We start from the raw sequence: 23,445 nt of genomic DNA, 5'->3' as shown, positions 1-23,445 counted from the left end.
ATTTAACTTATTAGATTGTAGTAACAAAATCAATTTAAACACAGATGGTCGGTTTGTGTAATACTTTGGTAAATATTTTTGTCTGAGATTCATTATATTTACATTTGAACAAAATATGAAACTCATCTCGAATACGGTTGACGTTACAGAGGTTACACAATCTCTGACTTCTATCCAGGCCTTTATTATAATAATAATAATAATTAATAATAACACTAACTAGAAAATTTCCTCGCAGAAATTTCGAGAGTGCCACGGGGGGCTGCTGCCCATTTGTGTACATTGCTGCTTTTTTCAGCAATAAAGGTGAAAGACTCAAGACTAAGTCTGATGACACCACACACGACTCTATGTCAAACCATTAAAAAGTTATAGCATTTACTGATGGTTATTTGCTGTGTGTGTGTGTGTGTGTGTGTGTGTGTGTGTGTGTGTGTGTGTGTGTGTGTTTGTGTGTGTGTGTGTGTGTGTGTGTGTGTGTGTGTGTGTGTGTGTGTGTGTGTGTGTGTGTGTGTGTGTGTGTGTGTGTGTGTGTGTGTGTGTGTGTGTGTGCGCGTGTGCGCGTGCGTGCGTGCGTGCGTGTGTGTGTAAGGGGGGGTAATTAATATATATAAAATATATATATATATATATAATAATAATATATGTGAACCATGAACCGGTTCCCAGCAGGACTGGGGGTCGGCTAAGGTCAAAGGTCAGGGGTCAGATTTCACAGAATCCTTTGAGGCATCTCCATTTTACAGGTTAAAGTATATGAACGCTTTTAGTGTCTGTGTCATTTGACCAGTTCTGGCTGAATGAGTCAGCAGCTCGTAGCAGAAAAACTAAAACATTGTGAAAGACACAGAACCCGGCAGATTCTGACAATCTTAATTTTATTCAGATATTCCTTAAAATGAGTGAGTAAGCTTAGTGCGAAGACAGAGTGAGATTATTTTGAAGAAAACTTTTGTTTACATTACAGTCAATGGAAACCGAGGCAGGAATTTGCGCCGCTTTATCCCCCCCCGTTTAAATTTTGTGCATACCCCGCCTGTCAAAGTCACATTTTATGAATCGCAACACCTATGTCTACATTCTAACCAAAAATTATTTGTCTGCCTTTTATGGTTTGGCCGTGAGCTCAAGTTACAAATAAAAATTCGGGTTATTTTTTTACTGTTTCTCGCACTCTAGAAACCGACACCCGCACTCTAGATTCGACAAAAAAGTGATTTCCAGTCCTCGCTTGAGGGCTCATATCTTTAAAAGTGTACATCTTAGGAAAAAACTGTTTGGTCTTTTGGAGAGAAGAGAATTTTCCTCCTTTTGAAGTTTACATTTCTACGTGCAAATATAAGAAACACTAATAATAATAACCTGTATACATTCCAGTGACTTTTGGGATTCTAGTGTTATTCATCCTAAAATTACATGGCCCGTCTATACTTTTGATTTTGACACAATAAGTTCTGTTCTAGCTTAAACTCTTGCTTACCCTCTACATAAATATCACATGATGTTCATCCTATAGAGTTCACTTTGCCATTTTTGCAGAAATTGATCTTTCAACCTTTTGCTGAACAGTTAGTTTCAACCAGTCAATGTTGTTCCATGTTTGAGGATCGGAGGTGAAATAAACCAGAGATAAACCAGAGATAAACCAGAGATAAACCTCAGTCATCCAGTATCTTTACTTGCAGAATCCGTGTTTGATTCTCCGGACTGACTGAGGCCCCGTTTACACGGAGCAAAAACGCTGGTGTTTTCATGCGTTTTGTTCGTTCGTTTACACGAAAACGAAGCTCAAAGTCTCCAAAAACCATCATTTCTGAAAACTCCGGCCAAAGTGTAGATTTTTAAAACCTCCGTCTTCACGTTTGCTTGTAAACGGAGAAAAACGGACATTTAGGCTTCAGAACGTCACATTATGAGACAGAAACGTCACCAGCGTCATGAGTGACACCTGTGGTTACAATTTGTTTGTAACCGTCAATGTTTTCTTGTATTTTACTGTTTTATATTCTAACGTCACACTTAAAAGTAACTCCACTTCTCTGTCACTCCAAACCAAAGACTCTCGTTCATCTTGGAAGTAACTGGAAGTTACTCGTGTCATTTGTTGATGTTTTTTTCCAGGATTCTGATTGGCTAGCATGACTTTATCTTCTCGTTACACTGCCCCCTGTAGGTTTGGCTGCTCATAGCACCTTAACAGATATTTATGCAGGTTCCTGGAAATGATGGGATTTTTATAAACGTAGAGGGGGAAATATCTGTTTTAGTAAATACCAGCTCTGTGGAAACGTGGCCGGAGTTTCTTGTTTTCCTGCCCCCACGTGAACAAACGTGCAGATTCCTCCACATCTTAATCTAATAAATCAGGAGCCGGCGGTCGCTGATGCAATTACTTAGAGCGAAGCAGCAATTCCATTACAGGAAAACCTGGTGCTGCTCTGGGAGATTAGAGTCCCGCCGTGAGGATTTGGTCATGATTTGAGAGGATTTACCGCGGGGAATATAATATGCTGCTGTTTCCCCCCCGACTAAATCCTATGGAGGGATGTTAGCGCTGCAGCGTTAGCGCTGCAGCGCTAACATCCCTCCGTCATCAGGTCACATGCCGGAGATTAAAGGAACATGAAACAGGAACATGAGAGAGATTGGTTTTTAGCCTGAACGCTGGAGGAGACGCAGAGGTCAAAGTTCAACCTCAGAACACCTCACAGCCTGGGAAGTATGAATGAATGAATGAATGAATGAATGAATGAATGAATGAATGAATGAATGAATGAAGCAGCGATGAACGGGCCCTCGCGCGTGCAATTTTCACCAATAAAAGTCAAGGACTCAAGACTAAAAATAGGAACTATCACATATCGACCAATCAGAAGAAGGGGCGGGGCTAATTTTCACCAATTATGGTCAAGGACTCAATACCGAGTCTGATGACACCACCCACGAGTCTTTATTTCAAACCATTAAAAAGTTATGTCAGAAAGTAGGAACTATCAAATATGGACCAATCAGATGAAGGGGGGGCGCGCTTTTTGGCATCTAACGTCGCCACGGTAACGCTTTTGACTGAGAAAAGTAATGCGTGTAGTCGCAGGATGGAGACGCACATTTTGATGTATAACACACCTGGGTGCACGTTACGGTTCGGGCTGAATTAACTGCCGAAGGAATGGCATAAATTGCCCCAAAATGACACGATTAATTCAGAATGTTCAAAATGTCCGACTTCCTGTTGGGTTTGGGCCATGGCTCCAAGAGACTTTTCTTTAAGTTGTGACATGATACAGGTGTGTAGCAATTTTCGTGCACGTACGTCAAACCGTATTGTGGGGCTTGAGGCACAAAGTTTTCTAGGGGGCGCTGTTGAGCCGTTAGGCCACGCCCATTAATGCAAAAAGTAAATATAATCTATATAAACACTACATAAACATTCTTATTATTACATAATTATCCATATAAGTATATAGAAAATATAAATATTACATAAATATTATATCAATATATAGAAAATACAAATATTATATAAATCTATATAAATATACACAATATAAACTACATAAATATCCCTATAAATAAATATATGCTGCATACATAATAAATATATAACATATATTACATAATTATAACTATCCCTCTCAACATATACTATATACTACAGAAATATGCACATAAATATCTAAACATATCTGAAGAAAGTATAATATAACATTTTTCCCTATTTGTTTCTCACAATCCTCGTTAACCCATTTCCTCTTCCACACTGCAAAAACTCAAACTCTTATCAAGAATATTTGTCTTATTTCTAGTTAAAATGTCTCATTTTTAGTCAAAAAAAATCTCATTACACTTAAAACAAGACTCATCACTGGAAAAAACAACAATTTTCACCTGTTTCAAGTAGATTTTCACTTGAAATAAGTAGAAAAATCTGCCAGTGGAACAAGATTTTTTTGCTTGTAATAAGAAGATAAATCTTGTCCCACTGGCAGATTTTTCTACTTATTTCAAGTGAAAATTTACTTGAAACAGGTGAAAGTTGTCAAATAAGTTATTTTTCTGGTAATAACTTGTTTTAAGTGTAATGAGATTTTTTGACTAAAAATGAGACATTTTAACTAGAAATAAGACAAATATTCCTGGTAAGATTTTGAGTTTTTGCAGTGCATTTACCTGTTTATAAATAATTTTTTGTATCTTTTCAAACAGATTTATGTTAGTACTTTGTTTCATTTCCATCTGCACATGTTTTTAAAGTAAAGCTCGTTTTATTTCACGCGGTGAAAGTTGCAGCAACACGACGACATTACAGCAAACTTTTGTTTTGTACAACGACGGTTAAATGAAATCTGGAATGGTTAATTGGATAATATTAGAAAATATTAGAAATATTAGAAAAGCTGCTGCATTCCAGGATGAAAATAAACCGGAATAAATCAAGTCTCGTGGTTTAATGTTGATGTGGAACATCCAAGCTGCACGGAAATAATCTGATTTACTTTATGGATGTTTGAACATTTGGAGACACGTGAATGAATGAATGAATGAATGAATGAGTGAATGAATGAATGAATGAATGAATGAATGAATGTTTATTTCAGTACATTTGTAACCGGTACCTTACATTAGTTACAGCAAATACAAAAGAGCAAAACTCAAGATTTTGAAATGAATTATCAGTAAACTCAAATATCCCATCATAGCAAAATAAAGAAAGACAGAGCTCAAAAATAAACTTAAATTTCCCATCATAGAAGAAATAAAAAGTAGTGAATTATAAAAAAAAAAAATAATAATAAATAAAAAATAGCGCATAGCTCAAAAGCCAAAAATAAAATTTTCCCATCATAGCAAAAATAAAAAGTAGTTCATTGCTCAAAACCCCAAATATAACAGTACAGAAGTTGGCTAACTTAATTTTCCATACCATAACGAGAAAATTACGTGATTTTTATAAAGTCTTTTAAGGCTGAATAGTGATGTGATATTTACAGGACAGTAAATGTTCCAGATGTTCACCCCACTGACAGATACAGTGATTTTTTACATCGGTTCAGGTCTTTGGTTTTTCAAATAATAAAGTTCCTCTCATGTTGGATCTGGTCTCTCATTTGAAACAGATTCTGGACATGTGGAGGGAGAAGTTTGTTTCTGACTTTGTACATGGTTTGTATTGGAATATAATAATCTCCTAATACCTCATTCTGCTGCACCTTTCACTTTTAAAAATTGTATATATGTTAATAAGAGTTGTCATTGTCTATTATCTATTTACCTATTTACTGTAGAGGGAGTGAAAACAACCGAGTCAAATTCCATGTCTTGTCTGACCGACCTGGACAAATAAACATGATTCTGATTCTAAGGGGGCGGGGCTTACTGATGGGGGCGGGGCTCACTGACGGGGGCGGGTCTTACTGATGGGTTAACTTTGGGGGCGGAGCCAGAAGTGACAGCTGAGTTTTAAGTCCATGTTGGATCTCTGGGACCAATAAAAACCTCCGACAGCAGCTGAGTGTTTCAGAGGGAACATGGGGGGGTCAGGGGGGGCCAGCCGCCCCCGCCCAGCGCTGACCTCTGACCCCGGTCCCTCCGGGGGTCGTGGGGGGAGATCTGTGTCCTCGGCTGAACTACAGAGCCGTCACAGATCCAGCGGAGCAGTGACCTCCGTCTGCAGAGATTCCCCTCCCCAGGGCCGGGTCTAGAACATGATGACCGGGCTGCAGATCAGATCAGAGGGGGCACATGCCTAGCAATGGTTAGGTTTGGTCTCAACATTGGTAGTACGATATAACGGCATAACCTGCATGTTCACTTTTTGCTGGGGACGGGACATTAATAAGACCAAACAGATTGGGTGAACGGGGGTCGGGGCTACATTTGTCACAAACCTAATTAATTGATAGGCTAAATGATCAATGCTAAATTAATCTGTATTAATGTGTATTGGTTCACCTGATACACGGTTCCATTCAAACCTTCGTTTTCAAAAACTACTAAAGAAACATTTTGAAAACTTCCAGAATATTCCAGGATTTTATTAGCAATTTAAATTGCAATATTTGAACATAACTTATATTAACATACACAATAAATACAAACGTATTAATAATCTCTCGTCCCTTCACTCTCTCCCTCTCTTGGTTACTGATGTGTTTCCTATGGAAAAATGAAAAAAAGTGAAGTTATTTTCATGTGAGAAAGTCATTTTTCAAAATGGGGAAATTCCTCCTTTCTTCATATAAAGGAAATTTACAGTGGTAGTTTTTTGTGTGGGTTTTTTTTTTTTGGGGGGGGGGGGATACTACTTAACCTATATATGGAACTACATGTTAGCCTAGCCCTCCGATTTCTAAAAATGTATAAGCAATACATTGCTTTAATTGGTTGTCTCTTTCACCTTCTTCTCCCTTATTCTCATCTCTAAAATGCATCAGTGGGTTGAGAATTATGGAAAAAATCTAAATCAAGACTTTACACTGGAAGAAAAGAAAATGCTACATTTAGTCTGGACTACCTCACCCATCAGACAATCTAGCAACAGAAAATAAAACATAGCAACAAAAATAAATATAACCATAAATATACAGGAATGTCTCAGAAAATTAGAATATTGTGATAAAGTCCTTTATTTTCTATAATGCAATTACAAAAACAAAAATGTCATACATTCTGGATTCATTACAAATCAACTGAAATATTGCAAGTCTTTTATTATTTTAATATTGCTGATCATGGCTTACAGCTTAAGAAAACTCAAATATCCTATCTCAAAAAATTAGAATATTCTGGGAATCCTAATCTTAAACTGTAAGCCATAATCAGCAATATTAAAATAATAAAAGGCTTGCAATATTTCAGTTGATTTTTTTTTTTTTTTTTTTTTTACCTTGTCTGCACACATATTAATGATTGATACCATGACGGTAGAAACCAAAGGCATATATATGTGCATTATTACTATATTTAATATATATACATATATATATGCATACATATACATAAATATACACATACAAACCCAGTGATTTTTTTTCTTTTTTTTCTTTCTGTAATGAATCCAGAATGTATGACATTTTAGTTTTTTTTAAATTGCATTACAGAAAATAAAGGACTTTAACACAATATTCTAATTTTCTGAGACAGTCCTGTAAACTTGCTTGCGTGGTTGTGCTGAATCCCCTCCCAATATCCATGGTTACTTTGTTAACGGAGCAGCAGAGAGCAGCGTCTTGCTGGTGCAGGAAACTGCTGGAAGCATGAGTGACGGACACTGGCTGATTTATGGTTCCGCGTTGCACCAACGCAGAGCTAACGGCGTACGGTGCGCGTCGCCGCGTATCCTACGCCGTAGGTTCTGCGTTGATTTAACACAGAACCATAAATCAGCCTTGACGCGCGCACTTGTCAGTTTTTTTCCGTCTTTTCAACTGAGCAAACACATTAAACTGAGGGTGCAATGCTGATGCTCCCTGGTAGAACCGGGCCGGCCCCCCACCCATCACTTGACCTCTGACCCCGGCCCCTCAGGCCCACCAGGGTTTTACCCACTGCCCTCCTGCTCTGCTCTCCTAGCAGATTATAAATAGCTTTTAGATAAATCAGTTCCAGTATCAGACGGAGTCCAGACGACCCCGGCGGAGCTGCAGCTAAGCCGCTTTGCTGAAAAGTCATTTCCAGTCTTGTTTCCTGCAGGACGACATCTGTCGCCCCGTGGAAGCTCCATAAAGATAAATATAAAGCTAAATATAAAGCTGAATGAAAGAGGGTTTAACGTGACGCATCGTCTCAGTCACGAGGAGAAAATCAGACGCTGCTGATGGATCCATCGCTTTATCTGTGCTGGGGAATGTTGCAAACCTCTGGGATAGATATATATATATATATATATATATATATATATATATATATATATATATATATATATATACATGTATATATATATATATATATATATATATATATATATATATATATATATATATATATATATATATATATACATGTATATATATATATATATATATATATATATATATATCTATATATATATATATATATATATATATATTATATATTAAAAATGCACTTTTAATATATAATATATATATATATATATATATATATATATATATATATATATATATATATATATATATATATATACATATATATATATATATAATATATATATATATATATATATTATATATTAAAAGTGCATTTTTAATATATAATATATATATATATATATATATATATATATATATATATATATATATATATATTATTATTATTATTATTATTATTATTATTATTATTATTATTATATATACTTTTTTTATTATTAGGCTCAGAAATACTTTTGTGCCAAAATTAAATAAATGAGTGAAACTGACAGTTTTACATTTCATGATTCACACACAACACGAAATTAAATGTGTCATTAATTAATTAAATGCTGAAATAATAAATATATTTTTTTACTTAAAATGAATTGTATTTTAATTAATTAATATTTACATATTTAATTCAAATTTTAATTGATTCAATTTAATTTAATTAATTATTGATATATTTCATTCCCATTTTAATTAATTAATGATGTATTTATTTATTTAATTTTGGCACAAAAAATCCTCCATAAAGAAACACCTACTGATCTGCATTTTACCCAAAAGATTTGGGATGAAACACAGAACTGACGATAGAATCTACGTGATCGGAAAGTGTTTTTTTTTATTGTGTTAACACACACTTGAACCATCAATGGTGATGATGATGAAGATGAAGATGGTGATGATGATGAAGATGAAGATGAAGATGATTTCAGGGTTTCAGAGAGACGGCGGGTCTTGGTTTCAGCTCAAAACTTTATTAAATTATCAACAAAATCCTCATGAAAAAAAAACAAAAACAAACAAAACTAAATTAAACCAACATTAGTTTTTCAAGTTTCTTCAGTATCTTCACATCTTTACACACGGTAACCATGGAAACCCTTCCAGGGCGCCGCTAGCGCCGCCGCGGCAACAACGGCCGCCTTTGTGCCTTTGAGCAGCTGGAGTCGGATGAGAGGAGACACTGATCGTCTCTACCGAGGTCACACACAGGAAGTGACATCATCACCGTGAGGCTCATACACAGGAAGTGACATCATCACCGTGAGGCTCATCAACAGGAAGTGACATCATCACCGTGAGGCTCATACACAGGATTCACAGGCCGCCATGCTGGCGTTTAAAGGCAGGGTAAGCAGTTTTACACGCATTTAAAACCCCTGGGAACAGTCTGAACCAGGCTGGGGGGAACAAATCGATTCTCATATTCATTTCTAAACATCGATTTTTTTTCATCATTACATTACAACTTTTGGTATTTTTTTGGTTTTTGCCCAAAAAAGGAATGTTTTGTTGGACACCAGAATAACTGGTGCCATGTTTTAGCCTTTAAATATGTTTAAAAGGTATGAAAACATTAAAGTTTTCAGTTATAATTGCATAAATTGTCTATATTTCATTACTTTATTTACTGTCTTGGGGTTACATTTGCATAAAATGCGAAAAAAACAAATTCACAAAAATTAAAAAACCAAAATAGACTGAAAATTGAAAACATTTTAACGGAATGTGGGAAAAATAAAAGCGATTTCATGCAACGGCTCAAAAAACTGTTTTAATTTAACACTAACCCAAATTGATATCGGAATAGAAAAAAGGAATGTTTTGTTGGACACCAGAATAACTAGTGCCATGTTTTTGCCTTTAAATATGTTATAATTGCATAAATTGTCTATATTTCATTACTTTATATACTGTCTTGGGGTTACATTTGCATAAAATGCTAAAAAACCAAATTCACAAAAATTAAAAAACCGAAAATGGAAAAAATTTAAACGGAATGTGGGAAAAAATAAAAGCGATTTCACGCGTCTCTGTTGTAATGTTGAATCTCAATATAATACTAGTATTAATATGTTGCAGAACTACATTATAATTCATGCAACGGCTCAAAAAACAGTTTTAATTTAACACTAACCCAAATCAATATCGGAATCGAATCGGATTGAATCAAATCTCGATAATCGATTCTGAATCTTAAGAATCGGATTTAACTCTTGACGTGTGAATGGATCCCCAGCCCGAGTCTCACCGGGGGAGGAGCCAGCTCAGAAACCGCTTACCCTGCCTTTAATTCTCCAGTTTATGGAAATAAAACATCACATTTTAAAATAAAGAAAAAGAAGAAGCTGAGCTAGCTGGCGGCATGCAGCGACGTCACAGCGGTTTCTACCATTCTCATCCCTAATTACAGTAATTACTACAGTAATTAATTACATTTCTACGGAGGGTTTGGCGTTTAAAACGTCACCAAACTACAGCAGCAGAATCCTGCAGAAATAACGCGGCTCACAGAGCCGCGATTAATGTCCGTAATGTTTTTCAGGCCACGTTCACACGTAGCAAAAAGTGGTGTTTTCCTGCGTTTTGGCCGTTCATTTACACAAAAACGAAGCTCAAATTCACCAAAAACCATCATTTCCTAAAACTCCGTCTGCACGTTTGCTCGTACACGGAGAGAAACGACGTTTAGGTTCAGAAACGTCACATTATGAGACAGAAACGTCACCAGCGTCACCGTCTTTACAATTAGTTTGGTCTGTTTTTGTCAATACTGCGTGTAAACGTGGCCTTAATGTCCGTAATGTTTCTTAATGTTTCTTAATATCTTTAACGTCCACATGAATCCAGCAGCAGCTGGAGGAAACGTCCAGGGAAACGTCCAGCAGATCCTGAATCCTGAATCCTAAAGGTCGACTTTAACCTGGTTAACTCTGGAACAAGAGCTTTTATTGCAAACACGAGTCTCTAGTTTTCCCAGGAGAATCGGGCGCTAACCTCGTGTCTTCATCGTCTCTGATTGGACGAGCAGGAACCGGCCGATGACATCACGTTCCTGATTGGTTCAGGCTGAAACGGTCGCGGGTCCTGCAGGTCTGAGACCGAGGACGGGCGGATGTCGCCTTGAACTTTGACCCACAAACACAACGGAGCAACAATCAATCTCTTTCTGTTGATCTGAGGACGAGCAGGAACAACGGCCGAGTGTGTGGAGACGAGAGGACGAGAGGACGAGGGAACCAGGGGGGGTTAAAGGACGGGGGGCCATGATGGGGGGGGTCGAGACACAAGTGTCCTTGTCCTTGTCTCCAATGCCGATGTAGGCCGCGACGTTAATCCATGAATCCATGAATCACAGAGTGAGAGCCGAACACGGAGCTCACAGAGAAACTCTTTGGTGGTGATTTCTCCTGTTTTCAAAGCTCCCCCCTCTGATTGGTCGGCAGGATGACAACCAATGATCCCCCTTTTCCACCAAGCTGGTTCCAGTGCTGGTGCTAGAGCCGGTTCGTGGTTGGTTCTAAGTAAGAACCGTTTGCTTTTCCACCAGCTGGTGCTGCCAGCAGCTGCCAGAGAGCCAGGTCATCACGTTACTGCAGACGTCTGTGTACGTCACCATTTCCCGGTACAACTAGCGCCAAATTCAGTCACCACAACAAAGATGGAGGACTACGCTGTGCTCTTCCGTGGAGCGCCGGTGGCTGCGGTGCTGCGGAGCTGCCCTGCAGGCTCTGTTGCCACGGCTAAGGCGCAGGGTAAGCGTAGCCTACGGCGCAGGGCCTAGGCTACGGCGTAGGCTACGCGGCGTCGCGCACCTTTCTGTGTTGGTGAAACGCGGAACCATAAATCAGCCTGCAGTGTGTTCTGTTCTGAACTTCTCTATTCTGGTCATTTTGCTGCGACGTAGGGTCCCTCCGGTTCCCCCCGGGTCCCTCCGCCGTTCATTGTTGTGTCTAAAAATGATGCGCAGTGCCCACCCAATCACAAACGGTACAGACATTCTGTGATATTTTTTATGGCGCTCTTCCGTGTTTACTCTGCTTTGGTTGTTCAGTAACACCGCCCCCAGCCCTTGACGTAAGCACGTAGCCCCCGACGTAACGTGGTTCTTTACTCTGGACCAGCAAAGAGTTGGGGCTGGTGTTGCACGTTGCTATGTACGCCAGGCTAGCTAGCTAGCAGTCCTCACAAAACCAGGTCTATACCGCTTTTACATTAAACTGGTTCCAAACTGGTTCCAAACCAGTTCCAAACTGGTTCCGGGCTGGTTCTGGTACCCCCTTTTCCACCAAACCGGTTCCAGACCGGTTCTCAGCTGGTTCCCAGTTGAATGAGTTGTGAACCAGAACCAGAACCAGAACCAGAACTGGAGCCAGTTCGGTGTAAAACGGGCTAAGAGAGGGAGACGAGGACGAGGACGTTTCTCGTCCACCAGAATCACAAAGAGGTTCTTTTGGTTCCACTAGTGTAAAATTACAGAAATACAGAACAGTGATTCTAACTGGGGGCGTGGTCTTTTGATTGACAGCTGGAGCAGCCAATGGTGGAGTCGCTCTCTAGAACCTGCAGGCAGAGGTTTGTAGTAACCATAGTAACCAAGTACATGTACTTCATTACAATACTATAGTAGTTTTCTGGAGGATTTGTACTTTACTTTGCGTTTTCTTCAAGACTTTTACTTTTACTTCACATTTAAAAGTTCAAAAATATACTTTTACTTCGTTACTTTGACATGTGCCACCTCTTTACTAGTTACCAATTAAAATAATCAAAGAGTTATGTCTTATGCTTGTTGTTCTTCCAAAGAGCACGAGACAAAGGCAAGAATTCCCCGTCTAACTGTAGAAGCTCGTTAGGATAAGTGAATTAAAGCTCATGAGGATTCCCCCAACACAGTTAACATGTTAATAAATGCTCCCTGTGTTCAATTTAGCATTAAAACAGTTTATTTTTGGTGTTGTATTCTATAACACATTTAATTCACCTGAAAGTGAAATAAAAAACAAGGCAAGGATCAGTTTTGGTTTTGTTGCTTCTTTTCATGCGTACTATAAAATACTTTTACTTTTGATACTTGAGTATATTTCTTCACAAGATACTTTTGATATTTAAGTATATTTAACGTGAGCTACTTTAAGACTTTTACTCAAGTCATTTTCTTACGGGAGACTTTAACTTTTACCAAAGTCTTTTTCAGTTTATGGTATTTCTACTTTTACTTACCGTATTTTCTGGACTATAAGCTGCACCTGCATATAAGCTGCAGATATTTCTGTAGTTAGATTAGATATTTACTACATACAGAAGGATTTTGAACTGTAAATGATGTACATGTTTGTACCTAAATAGATCTTTCCTAACAGTGTCTTTTAACATTAAAACGGGACAGAACCAAGGGAAAATAACCGCTATTTATTTATCTATTTATCCGTTTGAAATCTGCTTCTACTTCTATCTGCTAAAGAAGAAGTAGCGTATTCTTCTTTGCATTTATTTTGTCTTAGTTTAGATTCTAATTCCGGTTACAGCGCCCGGAGCATTTATCGACATGTCGAGAAAAAAGTCGAAATGTCGAGAAAAAAAATCGAAATTTTGTAAAAAAAAGTCAAAATGTCGAGAAAAATAGTCGAAATTTCGTGAAAAAAAGTCAAAATGTCGAGAAAAAAAGTCGAAATTTTGAGAAAAAAGTCGAAATTTTGAGAAAAAAGTCGAAATTTCGTGAAAAGTCGAAATTTAGAGAAAAAAGTCAAAATGTCGAGAAAAAAGTCAGAATTTTGTGAAAAAAGTCGAAATGTTGAGAAAAGTCAAAATGTCGAGAAAAAAGTCAAAATGTCGAGAAAAAAAGTTGAAATTTTGAGAAAAAAGTCAAAATGTCGAGAAAGTTATCTATTTATCTGTTTCTAATCTGCTTCTACTTCTATCTGCTAAAGAAGAAGTAGCGTTTTCTTCTTTGCATTTATTTTGTCTTAGTTTTGATTCTAATTCCGGTTAGAGCGCCCCGAGCGGTGGAAGAAAAATCCACAGAATAGCTGCACCTTTGTATAAGCTGCATCGTTGAAAACCTATGAAAAAAGTAGCGGCTTATAGTCCAGAAAATACGGGTAGTTACTTTTTTCAAGTTATAGACGTCTGCCTGCAGGTGACGTCCCGTAAACACCTGAGCAGGAACGCCCAGGGTTTGTGATGTCACAGACCCCAGAACTAAGGGACGGTTTGTTTTGGTTTGATTATCGGGTCAGAACCTGAACACGTGTTCACACACACACACACACACACACACACGCACACACACACACACACACACACACACACACACACTCACACACACACACACACACACACACACTACTGGATTAGCCCCCGACCCGGCGAGAAGGGGGCGGGGCTTAGAGATGGGAGGGGCTTCAGTAATCTGTTAATCTCATTAATACTCGGCTGAGTGTGTGTGTGTGTGTGTGTGTGTGTGTGTGTGTGTGTGTGTGTGTGTGTGTGTGTGTGTGTGATGACCTCACACCCTTCAACAACACCGACACCTCCGGCCCAACACGACGACGCGGCGGAAATAAAACCTGAATTTCTGACTTTACAAATTTTACAACTCAGAATTTTTGACTTTACTGTATAATTGAAAAAAATGGTAACAAAAAAAAAAAGAGCTCAGAATTTTTGCAACGACAAACTGGGGCTTTATAAACTTTATAAAGTTTAGAAAGTCAGAATTTCGGGTGAAAAAGTCCAAAAAGAAAAAGAAAAACGTTCCGAGTTCGCGTTGAACGATTATTTATAAACTGCTGCTTCCACCTGCCTGCAGTTATAAACTCACAAATGCTGAAGATACGGATTAATGCTCATTGATACATTAATACTTTAAACAGCTGATGACTCAGCAGAAAAACCACTTCCTGTTGGGTTTGATTTGATTCCACAGCAGGAACCAGACCAGGAGCAGAGACGCAACTGACGTGGCTCCCCTTAGCACCAGAGCTTGGGAAAAACAAACCGGTTGCTAATGGATTTCTAACAAGAACCAGAATTGGAACCAGTTTGGTGGAAAACGGGTAACAGAGAGAGACGAGGACGTTTCACGTCCACCAAAACCCTTGCAGAGGTTCTTTCGGTTCCACCAAGTGTAAAAATTACAGAAATACAGAACAGTGATTCTAACTGGGGTGTGGTCTTTTGATTGGCGGCTGGAGCAACCAATGGAGCGGCGACTCCGTCACGTAAACACCTGAGCAGGAAGAGGATAGATCAGCTGGGTTTGTGATGTCACAGACCCTAGCGGGCCGTAGTCCAGTACCGCCATTGATGAACCAGAGACTAAAGGCAGATGGAAAATTACCGAGGCTGCCTGTTTTTGCAAGAAATTGTTGATTCTATAATCTGGCCTTGACAGGGCGGTTTTTGGCCGATCACTCTGGTCACAATCTCCCTGGTGGAATGTAAATAAGGTGACTCTGCCCCCACTAACCCTCCCCTCTCAGGAACATCTGTGGACCTGTTTTCAGAACTGTACCGAGCCGCCTGATAACATCAAGGACATTGGCTGAGGAGCAGCTCTGGGCGAAGTTCACAGACTCATTGCCTCACATACACTTACTGATAACCACACCTCCCTCAACTCAACGCCTTCCTCGCCCCCCCCCCTCTTATGAACCCCCCCCAACACAGTCAACTGGTTTGAGAGCCGCGCCGCCACTGGCCGCGGTGCTCACTTGCCTTTATTGTCGCCGGGCCGTAGTCCAGCGCCCCCCCCCGCCCTCACCGGTCCAGAACCCTCCCGTAGTCCAGCACCGGGCCGTAGTCCACCGGGCCGTAGTCCAGCGCCCCGGCCCCGCCCTCGCCCTTGAGCTCGGCGAACACCTGCGTGAAGAAGTGCGGGTCGGCATTGATGCGCAGCATGTCGGCGCTGGTGGCGCCGGCCACGGCCAGACAGCGGTCCCAGAAGGCGTCGCGGCCCGCGGGCCCGTCGCCCTCGCCCCCCACCAGGAAGGGCTTGAGCGGGTAGGAGATCTCGTTGCCCATGTAGGCGTAGGACAGGTACAGGCAGGTGAGCAGCGCCGCGCGCAGCTCCGCCACCGACGCCACGTCGCCCGCCAGCGCGGCGCGCAGCAGCATGTACACGAACACCACGTTGGCCGGCGTGACGAAGGCCTGGTCCTGCCAGCCCTGCAGCAGCAGGGCCCGGTCCACGGCCCGCAGCCACGCCGCCGGGTCGGCCGGCGCCAGCGCCGTTAGCTTGTAGCAGCGGCGGCACAGGAAGCGGCCCAGGCAGCGCAGCAGCTCGCTGGTGGACGCCTGGACGATGACGCGCCGCGGCGACGCCAACGCCGCGCTAGCCGGCGGCACCTGGGGAGTAGAAGTTGGAATTAGAATTGTAAACTTGGCTGAATATCTTCATCAACAAACACACTTTTTATTCAAAACAATACAGTTAAATTAAGATGTCGTTAATCTGATGTTTAGACACGATTCACATGCAGGAGGTGAAATAACAACCTAAATGGGTTTTGTCAGTTTCTTTAGCATATTTTCACTTTCTTGACCGAAATAAAGATTAACTAACTAACTAAAGTACTACAACTAAAGTACTACAACTGAAGCTAAAGTACTACAACTGGACATAAAAAATACTATAACTGGACCTAAAGTAGTTGTTCTTTTTGCATATTCTATTGTGTTAAAAGGTGGCCAAGATAAGCTTTATGCTTCAAGTCCTGGGGCCTCATTTATAAAATAGTACGTAGGATTCATACTAAAAGTGCACGTAAACCCAAAAGCCGAAAATGGCGGGCGCAAAAAAAAATCCAGATTTATAAAACCGTGTGCTTGCACTTGCACGCAATGTTCGCTTTATAAATCAGTCCAGCTGGAAGGTTGTGCAGCTGAATTCGCCTCATATCCCGCCCTCTACACACCCACTTTATACCATAAATGGGCAATGCAAAGTAGTATTTGCATATGAATGAGCCTGCTGAGCATGCGCAGCGCCGCCTGCAGCCTGTTTGGCTTCAGATGAATGAGACGCATGATGAGACGTGTCGAGCCACCGTGCCACTAAATTTCACAGAGACTTAGATCTAGATGTTGTAGATGATGTGGAGGAAAGGAAAACCACATTATTTGGTGGTCACAGTAAAAGTAGAAAAAGTATATAAATAGTATAAAAGAGAGTGAGTGGCAGCGTGCCGTTGCTGCCCGTGAGTGCCACGGCGCATTGGGGACAGCGGGGACATGTCCCAGGCTCAGCCTGTAATTGCAAATCATCAAGACACTCTGTGCGAAGACGGCCCGGTAGCCCCGCTCCCCCTCCTCCCCCTCGTCTCCCCTCAGAGCTGCTCAAGGCTGATTTATGGTTCCGCGTCACACCAACGCGGAGTTACGGCGTAGGTGTGCGTTGCCGCGTACGCTACGGCGTAGGCTCTGCGTCGTTTTAATGGGGGACCATAATTTAGGCACCATATACAAGCAGCACCTAAAGGTTTCACGCGCGCGTAAAACTCATTATATATATTAAAAAAAAATCTGTGTCCCTTTAGGGGCTCCGTAGAGTGGCCTGGCACTCATTTGTTCTGTCCTCAGTCACTCTACGGTTGTCGCGGTGGGTGAAGAGGAGGTTCCCTGCGTGTCCTGCACCGCGGCTCCAGCAGCACCAGAGTCCTGACTGACGCTGAGCTTCAAACACAGAGGGACACGATCAGCGCTATTTTATTATAAGTCTGATATGTGATGACATTATTGAGAGTATGAATCTGGTTTCATTTCACCACCTCACCGCCTGCGTCGCCAGTTCCCCGTGTCTTAAGTAAATTCCTACGGGAGGGTCAGGGTTGCCGTAGGGATACGCACATTTTTCGGATAGTTTTTTCTTTTTAAATCCCAACCTTTGCGTAGAAGGTAACATCTTTCAGCCCTGTTTTGTGCGCAAGCAAGTTTTATAAATGAGGCCCCAGATCTTTTCAGTCAAAAGTTACCATGTTGACCAAAGAAAAACCTGTAAATGTTTATTATCTTGCTATTGATTCTCATGCTTATAATTGACCAAAATAAAGATTAACGAACCAACCAACCAACCACCCACGAACGAACGGACGGACGGACGGACGAAGGAAGGAAGGAAGGAAGGAAGGAAGGAAGGAAGGAAGGAAGGAAGGAAGGAAGGAAGGAAGGAAGGAACTAACTAACTAACTAACTAACTAACTAACTAACTAACTAACTAACTAACTAACTAACTAACTAACTAACTAACTAACTAACTAACTAACTAACTAACTAACTAACTAACTAACTAACTAACTAACTAACTAACTAACCTTCTTGACCGATGATAGCTGCTGGGACCGGCTGTAGGCGAGGCCCGGCGCTAGCGTTGGCCCGTAGCCCGGCGCCGGCGGCGCTAGCCCGTAGCCCGATCCCGGGCCCGGCGCCTCGTAGCTAGTCAAGTTAGCGCAGGATAGCGACTTCTGCACGTTCTGCCGGTTCAATAGCAGCACGTCCTTCTGCAGGAGGGTGTTGTTGTTGTTTAGCGGGTCGGCTAGTCCCGCCGGGCCCGCCGGGCCCTTCTTGGCCCCGCCCTTCTTCTTGGTGGAGGCCACTAGCCGTTTCCAGGTTAGCGCCGGCAGCAGGATGGAGGACTGGCCGCGCCGCAGGCCGCCGCCGCCGCGGTCCTTGTCCAGCGAGCGGCTGCTCAGGCTCGGGTAGCGGCTCAGCGAGCCCGGGCCCAGCCGGTCGTCATAGTAACCGCCCTTGCGGGGACCCGGCGACAGCGACAGCACGGTGCCCATGGCGACGGTGGAGGTCAGAGGTCACGGTTCTGGGTCAGTCCTCAGAGTCCAGACCCCCCGTCGGCCATGACGGAGGGATGAGGTGAGCTGAGAGAGACACAGAAGGAGACACGTTAGATTCTGTGCAGCAAAACCACCCGGTGCTACAAAAACACCTAGTTTTTTGTGGGGTTTTATGGGGAGGGGGGGCATGCTAGCATGTAGCATGCTATAATGTAATAATTTCCTGAAAATGTAATAAAACCCAATAATGTAATAAAATATCCTGACTGATATTGTAATAACATTTTTACCGATAATGTAATACTTTATTACATTATTGGGAATTTATTACATTTTCAGGTGGGTCTTTTGTTTCCCAAAACTGGTAATGTAATACTTGACAAATAATGTAATATATATGTTCATTTTCAGTCCAGAGTTCTACATTTTGTGTTTTAAGTATCTAAGAATGTTTTATACGCTGGATTTGAAACACCAGAATGACTATTGGGTTAAATTGCAGACTTTGAGTTCCATGTAATAAATTCCCAATAATGTAATAAGTTATTACATTATCGGTAAAAATGTTATTACAATATCCTCAGTTTTAGTTGAATACCATTATACATATATATATAGTATGATGTTCTGAACCTTGGTTTGAGGAGTAAATGTTCTCTAACTACAGTTTTCCAGCTTCATCCAGACCTGGATATGTCATGTTAGAATCTAAAAATAGATCTGATATCAAGTACGGGCTGGGGGCGGGGCTTCATCGGGGGGGGGGGGCGGGGCTTACTGCCACGTCATCAGGGGGCGGGGCTTACTGCCGCGTCATCGGGGGTGATAATATGATGATAATAATAATAATAATAATAATAATAATAATAATAATAATAATAATAATAATGATGATAATAATAATTAATATAACAATGATGATGATAATAATAATAATAATAATAATAATAATAATAATAATAATGATGATGATGATGATGATGATAATATGATGATAATAATTAATATAACAATGATGATGATAATAATAATAATAATGATGATGATGATGATGATGATGATAATATGATGATAATAATTAATATAACAATGATGATGATGATAATAATAATAATAATAATAATAATAAATAATAATAATAATAATAATAATAATAATGATGATGATGATGATGATGATGATGATGATAATGATGATAATAATAATTAATATAACAATGATGATGATAATAATAATAATAACGATAACAATACATTAATAGTACTTAAGTACATTTAATGTGTGTTACTTTAAGACTTTTTACTCAAGTCATTTTCTTTTTTTTTGTTGTATTTTTATATTTTCGATCACAACAAGAAGGCTATATAGAACACAAAACTTCCACATCTAAACTTCCAATCAAAAATGAAGTCAGTCAAAGTCCAAACACACCAAGACATATTTCCTAGTGCTATAATCCTGCCAAATATACAAACCAAAAATTCTACTCATTGCACTAATTGAAAATACCAGATAGTACTACCATATAAATGACTCTGAAATAATAATTAAATAGTTAAATAGTCTTCCTACCAGACTTCATGATGAAGGGAAACACTTCATGTCATAATGTTCTTATTCTAACTTGGGGCTGGTCTGTTAAAGAACCAAAATGATATGCAAATATAAACCCTCAAAACAAAACGGAAACAAAACCAAAAACCAAACAAAACATAGACATAAACGGTGGCAAAAACACACTTAAAACAAACAAGACAACAAAACAACACAAACCAATGCACTCAGATCTTACATTGACTTACGAGATTCTTAGAGTCAAATTCTATATGAGATTGCCATATTTTTAAAAGTCATTTTTGGTTTACAAAAAATAGATTTGTAGAGCGATCTTTGAAAGCTACAATGTTAATGTTTATTTGTTTTTGTTAGTTGCTGTTCTTCTCTGATATTTATATATAATAAAAATGTCTTTACTACTATATATGTAAACCTTATTGGTCCTCCTTTTCTGGCTTAGTTTTGCTATTGTTTGTTTGTGTGTATGTAGGACAGGCATTAATATCAGCACTATGCTTCTGCCTGTGCCTTTTCAGTCACTATTATTCGATAATGTTTGTGTTTAGTGTTTGTAGTGTGATGTGACTGAATAAAGAATTTAAATCAATCAATTTTCTTATGGGTGACTTTAACTTTTACCAAAGTCTTTTTCAGTTTATGGTATTTCTACTTTTACTTAGTTACTTTTTTCAAGTACTGCCAGCTCACCTGAGCGGGTCCCGAACTGGATCCTGCAGGTTCTGAAAGTCCCTGCAGGATATGAAGGTCCCAGCGGGTCCCGGGCGGGTCTGAAGGTTCTGAAAGTCCCTGCAGGTTCTGGAGGTTCTGCAGGTTCTGAAGGTTCTGCAGGTTCTGAAGGACCCTGAAGGTCCCGGCGGGTCAGAGGCGGGTCCGGGTCGGTCCCGGTACCATCCTCCTCCTGGATGAATGGATGAATCAGAACCGCCTCATCTGCAGCTCCATCCTGAGACTCAGAAACTGATCCTTCACACAGTCCTGGTTCTGGTTCTGGTTCTGGTTCTGGTCAGGGGGGACCCCCCCATCGGTCTAGTCCTGGTCCTGGTTCTGGTCCTGGTCCCGGTTCTATTCCCGGTCCTGGAGCTGGATGTTTTTCCGTCCTCCGTCTCTGAATGAATCTCAGCCGCTCCGAGCTCCGTGCGCGCTCCCGCGACCAGGGGGCGTGTCCGCCCCGCCTCTAGCCCCGCCCCACCACAGGCTCCTCCCCCTTGACTGATGCCTCGTACGCATGCGCAAAACACTGTAAACACTGAAAGGTAGTGACACTTTTTAAACAGTTATTACACACTAGTAATGAATAACTGCCGGATATTGAAAGTTGAAGTTATCTTGGGAATAAAAATGGACAGGAGAAACTGATTCTTTGCACATTTGACAATTTCTACAGCCATAAAATCAAAATAAATCCAGGCGGCCTGAATGTAATTAATGTAATTACAGATATAGGAGGGTTAACCGGTTTCTGGCTTTAAGGGAGTTTTTGTTCCGGGTCTGATGAGAGCAGAGGATCTGGATCTTTCTGGTCCATCACGGTCCCCCAAATAATAATAATAATAATAATAATAATAGTAAAATAATGATGAAAATAATAATAATAATAAAACAATGATGATAATAATAATGATGATGATGATAATAATATAATAATAATAATAATAATAATAATAATAATAATAATAATAATAATAATAATAATAATAATAATAATAAAGATAATAATAATAAAATAATGATGAAAATAATAATAATAATAATAATAATAATAATAATAAAACAATGATGATAATAATAATGATGATGATGATGCTAATAATAATAATAATAATAATAATAATAATAATAATATCAATAATAATAATAATAACAATGAATATAATAAAAAACAATAATGATGATGATGATAATATTAATAATAATAGTAGTAAAATAATGATAATAATAATAATAATAATAATAATAATAATAATAATAATAATAATAATAATAATAATAATAATAATAATAATAACATTTCAGAAAATTTTAATATGGGCATGCCCTACTGCCCATATGTTGTAGTACAACGCGTCCCGGGTTTGTCAATGTTGTAATGACGTCTGTACGATAAACTGTTGCCTAGCAACAAGCGTCCAAAAAATGGAAAATGGAATTTTTTTTTTTAATTGAAAGTGAAATATCGCAAAAACTGTAATAATTAGCATGATGAGATTGTACGGTCCGTTAGTGCCAATCAGGCCGAGTGTTTCAAAGTTTGAACGATGTCTCTACGATAAAGTTCGGCCGAGCAATAAGTGTCCGAATTTTCGCCTTTTTATTTTCTTTTTGGCATCTAGCGTTGCCACGGTAACACTTTTGACTGAGAAAAGTAATTCCCATTGAGGCCACGATGGAGACGCATCCAACGATATATGCCATGTATGGGTGCATGTTGCGGTCAGGGCAGCATTAACAGATTGTTTATTCACATGGTCTCCCATACAAATGCATTGGTTTTTGTTGCCATGGTAACAAGCCCCATAGGATAGAATGGGACAATTTGGCTTTAATATCTCAAAATCTGTAAACAACAGCGTAATGAGACCTCAGTCTGGTGTAGTCCACATCAAGCTGAGTCTTTTAACGTTAAATTAAAGTCTCTACGATATTGTGTTGCCGCGCAACAAGCATCCAAAGTTCCGTTAGCATCAAAATTAGAATAGTTGAATATCTATATATATATATATATATATAAACCGTAATAGCTAGCATGATGAGACTAAAATATATTGTAGTACAACGCCTCCCCGGTTTGTTAATGTTGTAATGATGTCTGTATGATAAACCGTTGCCTAGCAACAAGTGTCCAAAATAAAATGGAATTTAATAAGTAGCCTGAGGAGGTTGTACGGTCCGTTAGTGCCAATCGGGCCGAGTGTTTGAAAGTTTGAATGATGTTTCTACGATAAAGTTCGGCCGAGCAATAAGCGTGTGAATTTTCGATTTTTTTTTGCTTTTTGTACATGGAAAAAAGTCAGCGGAATAAGAAGAAGAAGAAGAAGAAGAAGAAGAAAAGGGAATCCTTTTCTGTATACTATTATATCGCCTTCATTCTCATGTTTTTATTCGTTTTTTTGGGCATGTTTTATTTATTTTTTGGGGATTTTTTTCTTCCCTATCAGAGCGAGTCATGCTGTACACCCGCTGGT

General features: G+C 39.7%; 1 protein-coding gene across 1 annotated transcript; it reads right to left on the bottom strand.

Moving 5' to 3' along the window:
- Positions 1-15,659: 15,659 nt before the first annotated feature.
- On the bottom strand, positions 15,660-18,761 carry LOC133460966 (cyclin-dependent kinase 5 activator 1-like). Its single transcript, XM_061741676.1, has 2 exons — positions 18,212-18,761; positions 15,660-16,247 (listed from the first exon to the last, which is right to left on the bottom strand). The coding sequence occupies exons 1-2, from the start codon at positions 18,680-18,682 to the stop codon at positions 15,660-15,662; spliced, it is 1,059 nt and encodes a 352-aa protein (XP_061597660.1). The 5' UTR covers positions 18,683-18,761.
- Positions 18,762-23,445: the final 4,684 nt, after the last annotated feature.

Source organism: Cololabis saira, chromosome 15 (genome assembly GCF_033807715.1).
Source record: "Cololabis saira isolate AMF1-May2022 chromosome 15, fColSai1.1, whole genome shotgun sequence".
Classification (NCBI taxonomy): Eukaryota; Metazoa; Chordata; class Actinopteri; order Beloniformes; family Belonidae; genus Cololabis; species Cololabis saira.
This window is presented reverse-complemented; position numbering and strand designations above follow the sequence as displayed.

Excerpts from the sequence above, each read along its gene's own strand:
- LOC133460966 (XM_061741676.1), bottom strand. The coding sequence starts at position 18,682 with ATGGGCACCGTGCTGTCGCTGTCGCCGGGTCCCCGCAAGGGCGGTTAC. Across the intron at positions 16,248-18,211 it reads AGCTATCATCGGTCAAGAAG|GTGCCGCCGGCTAGCGCGGC; the intron begins GTTAGTTAGTTA and ends TCTACTCCCCAG.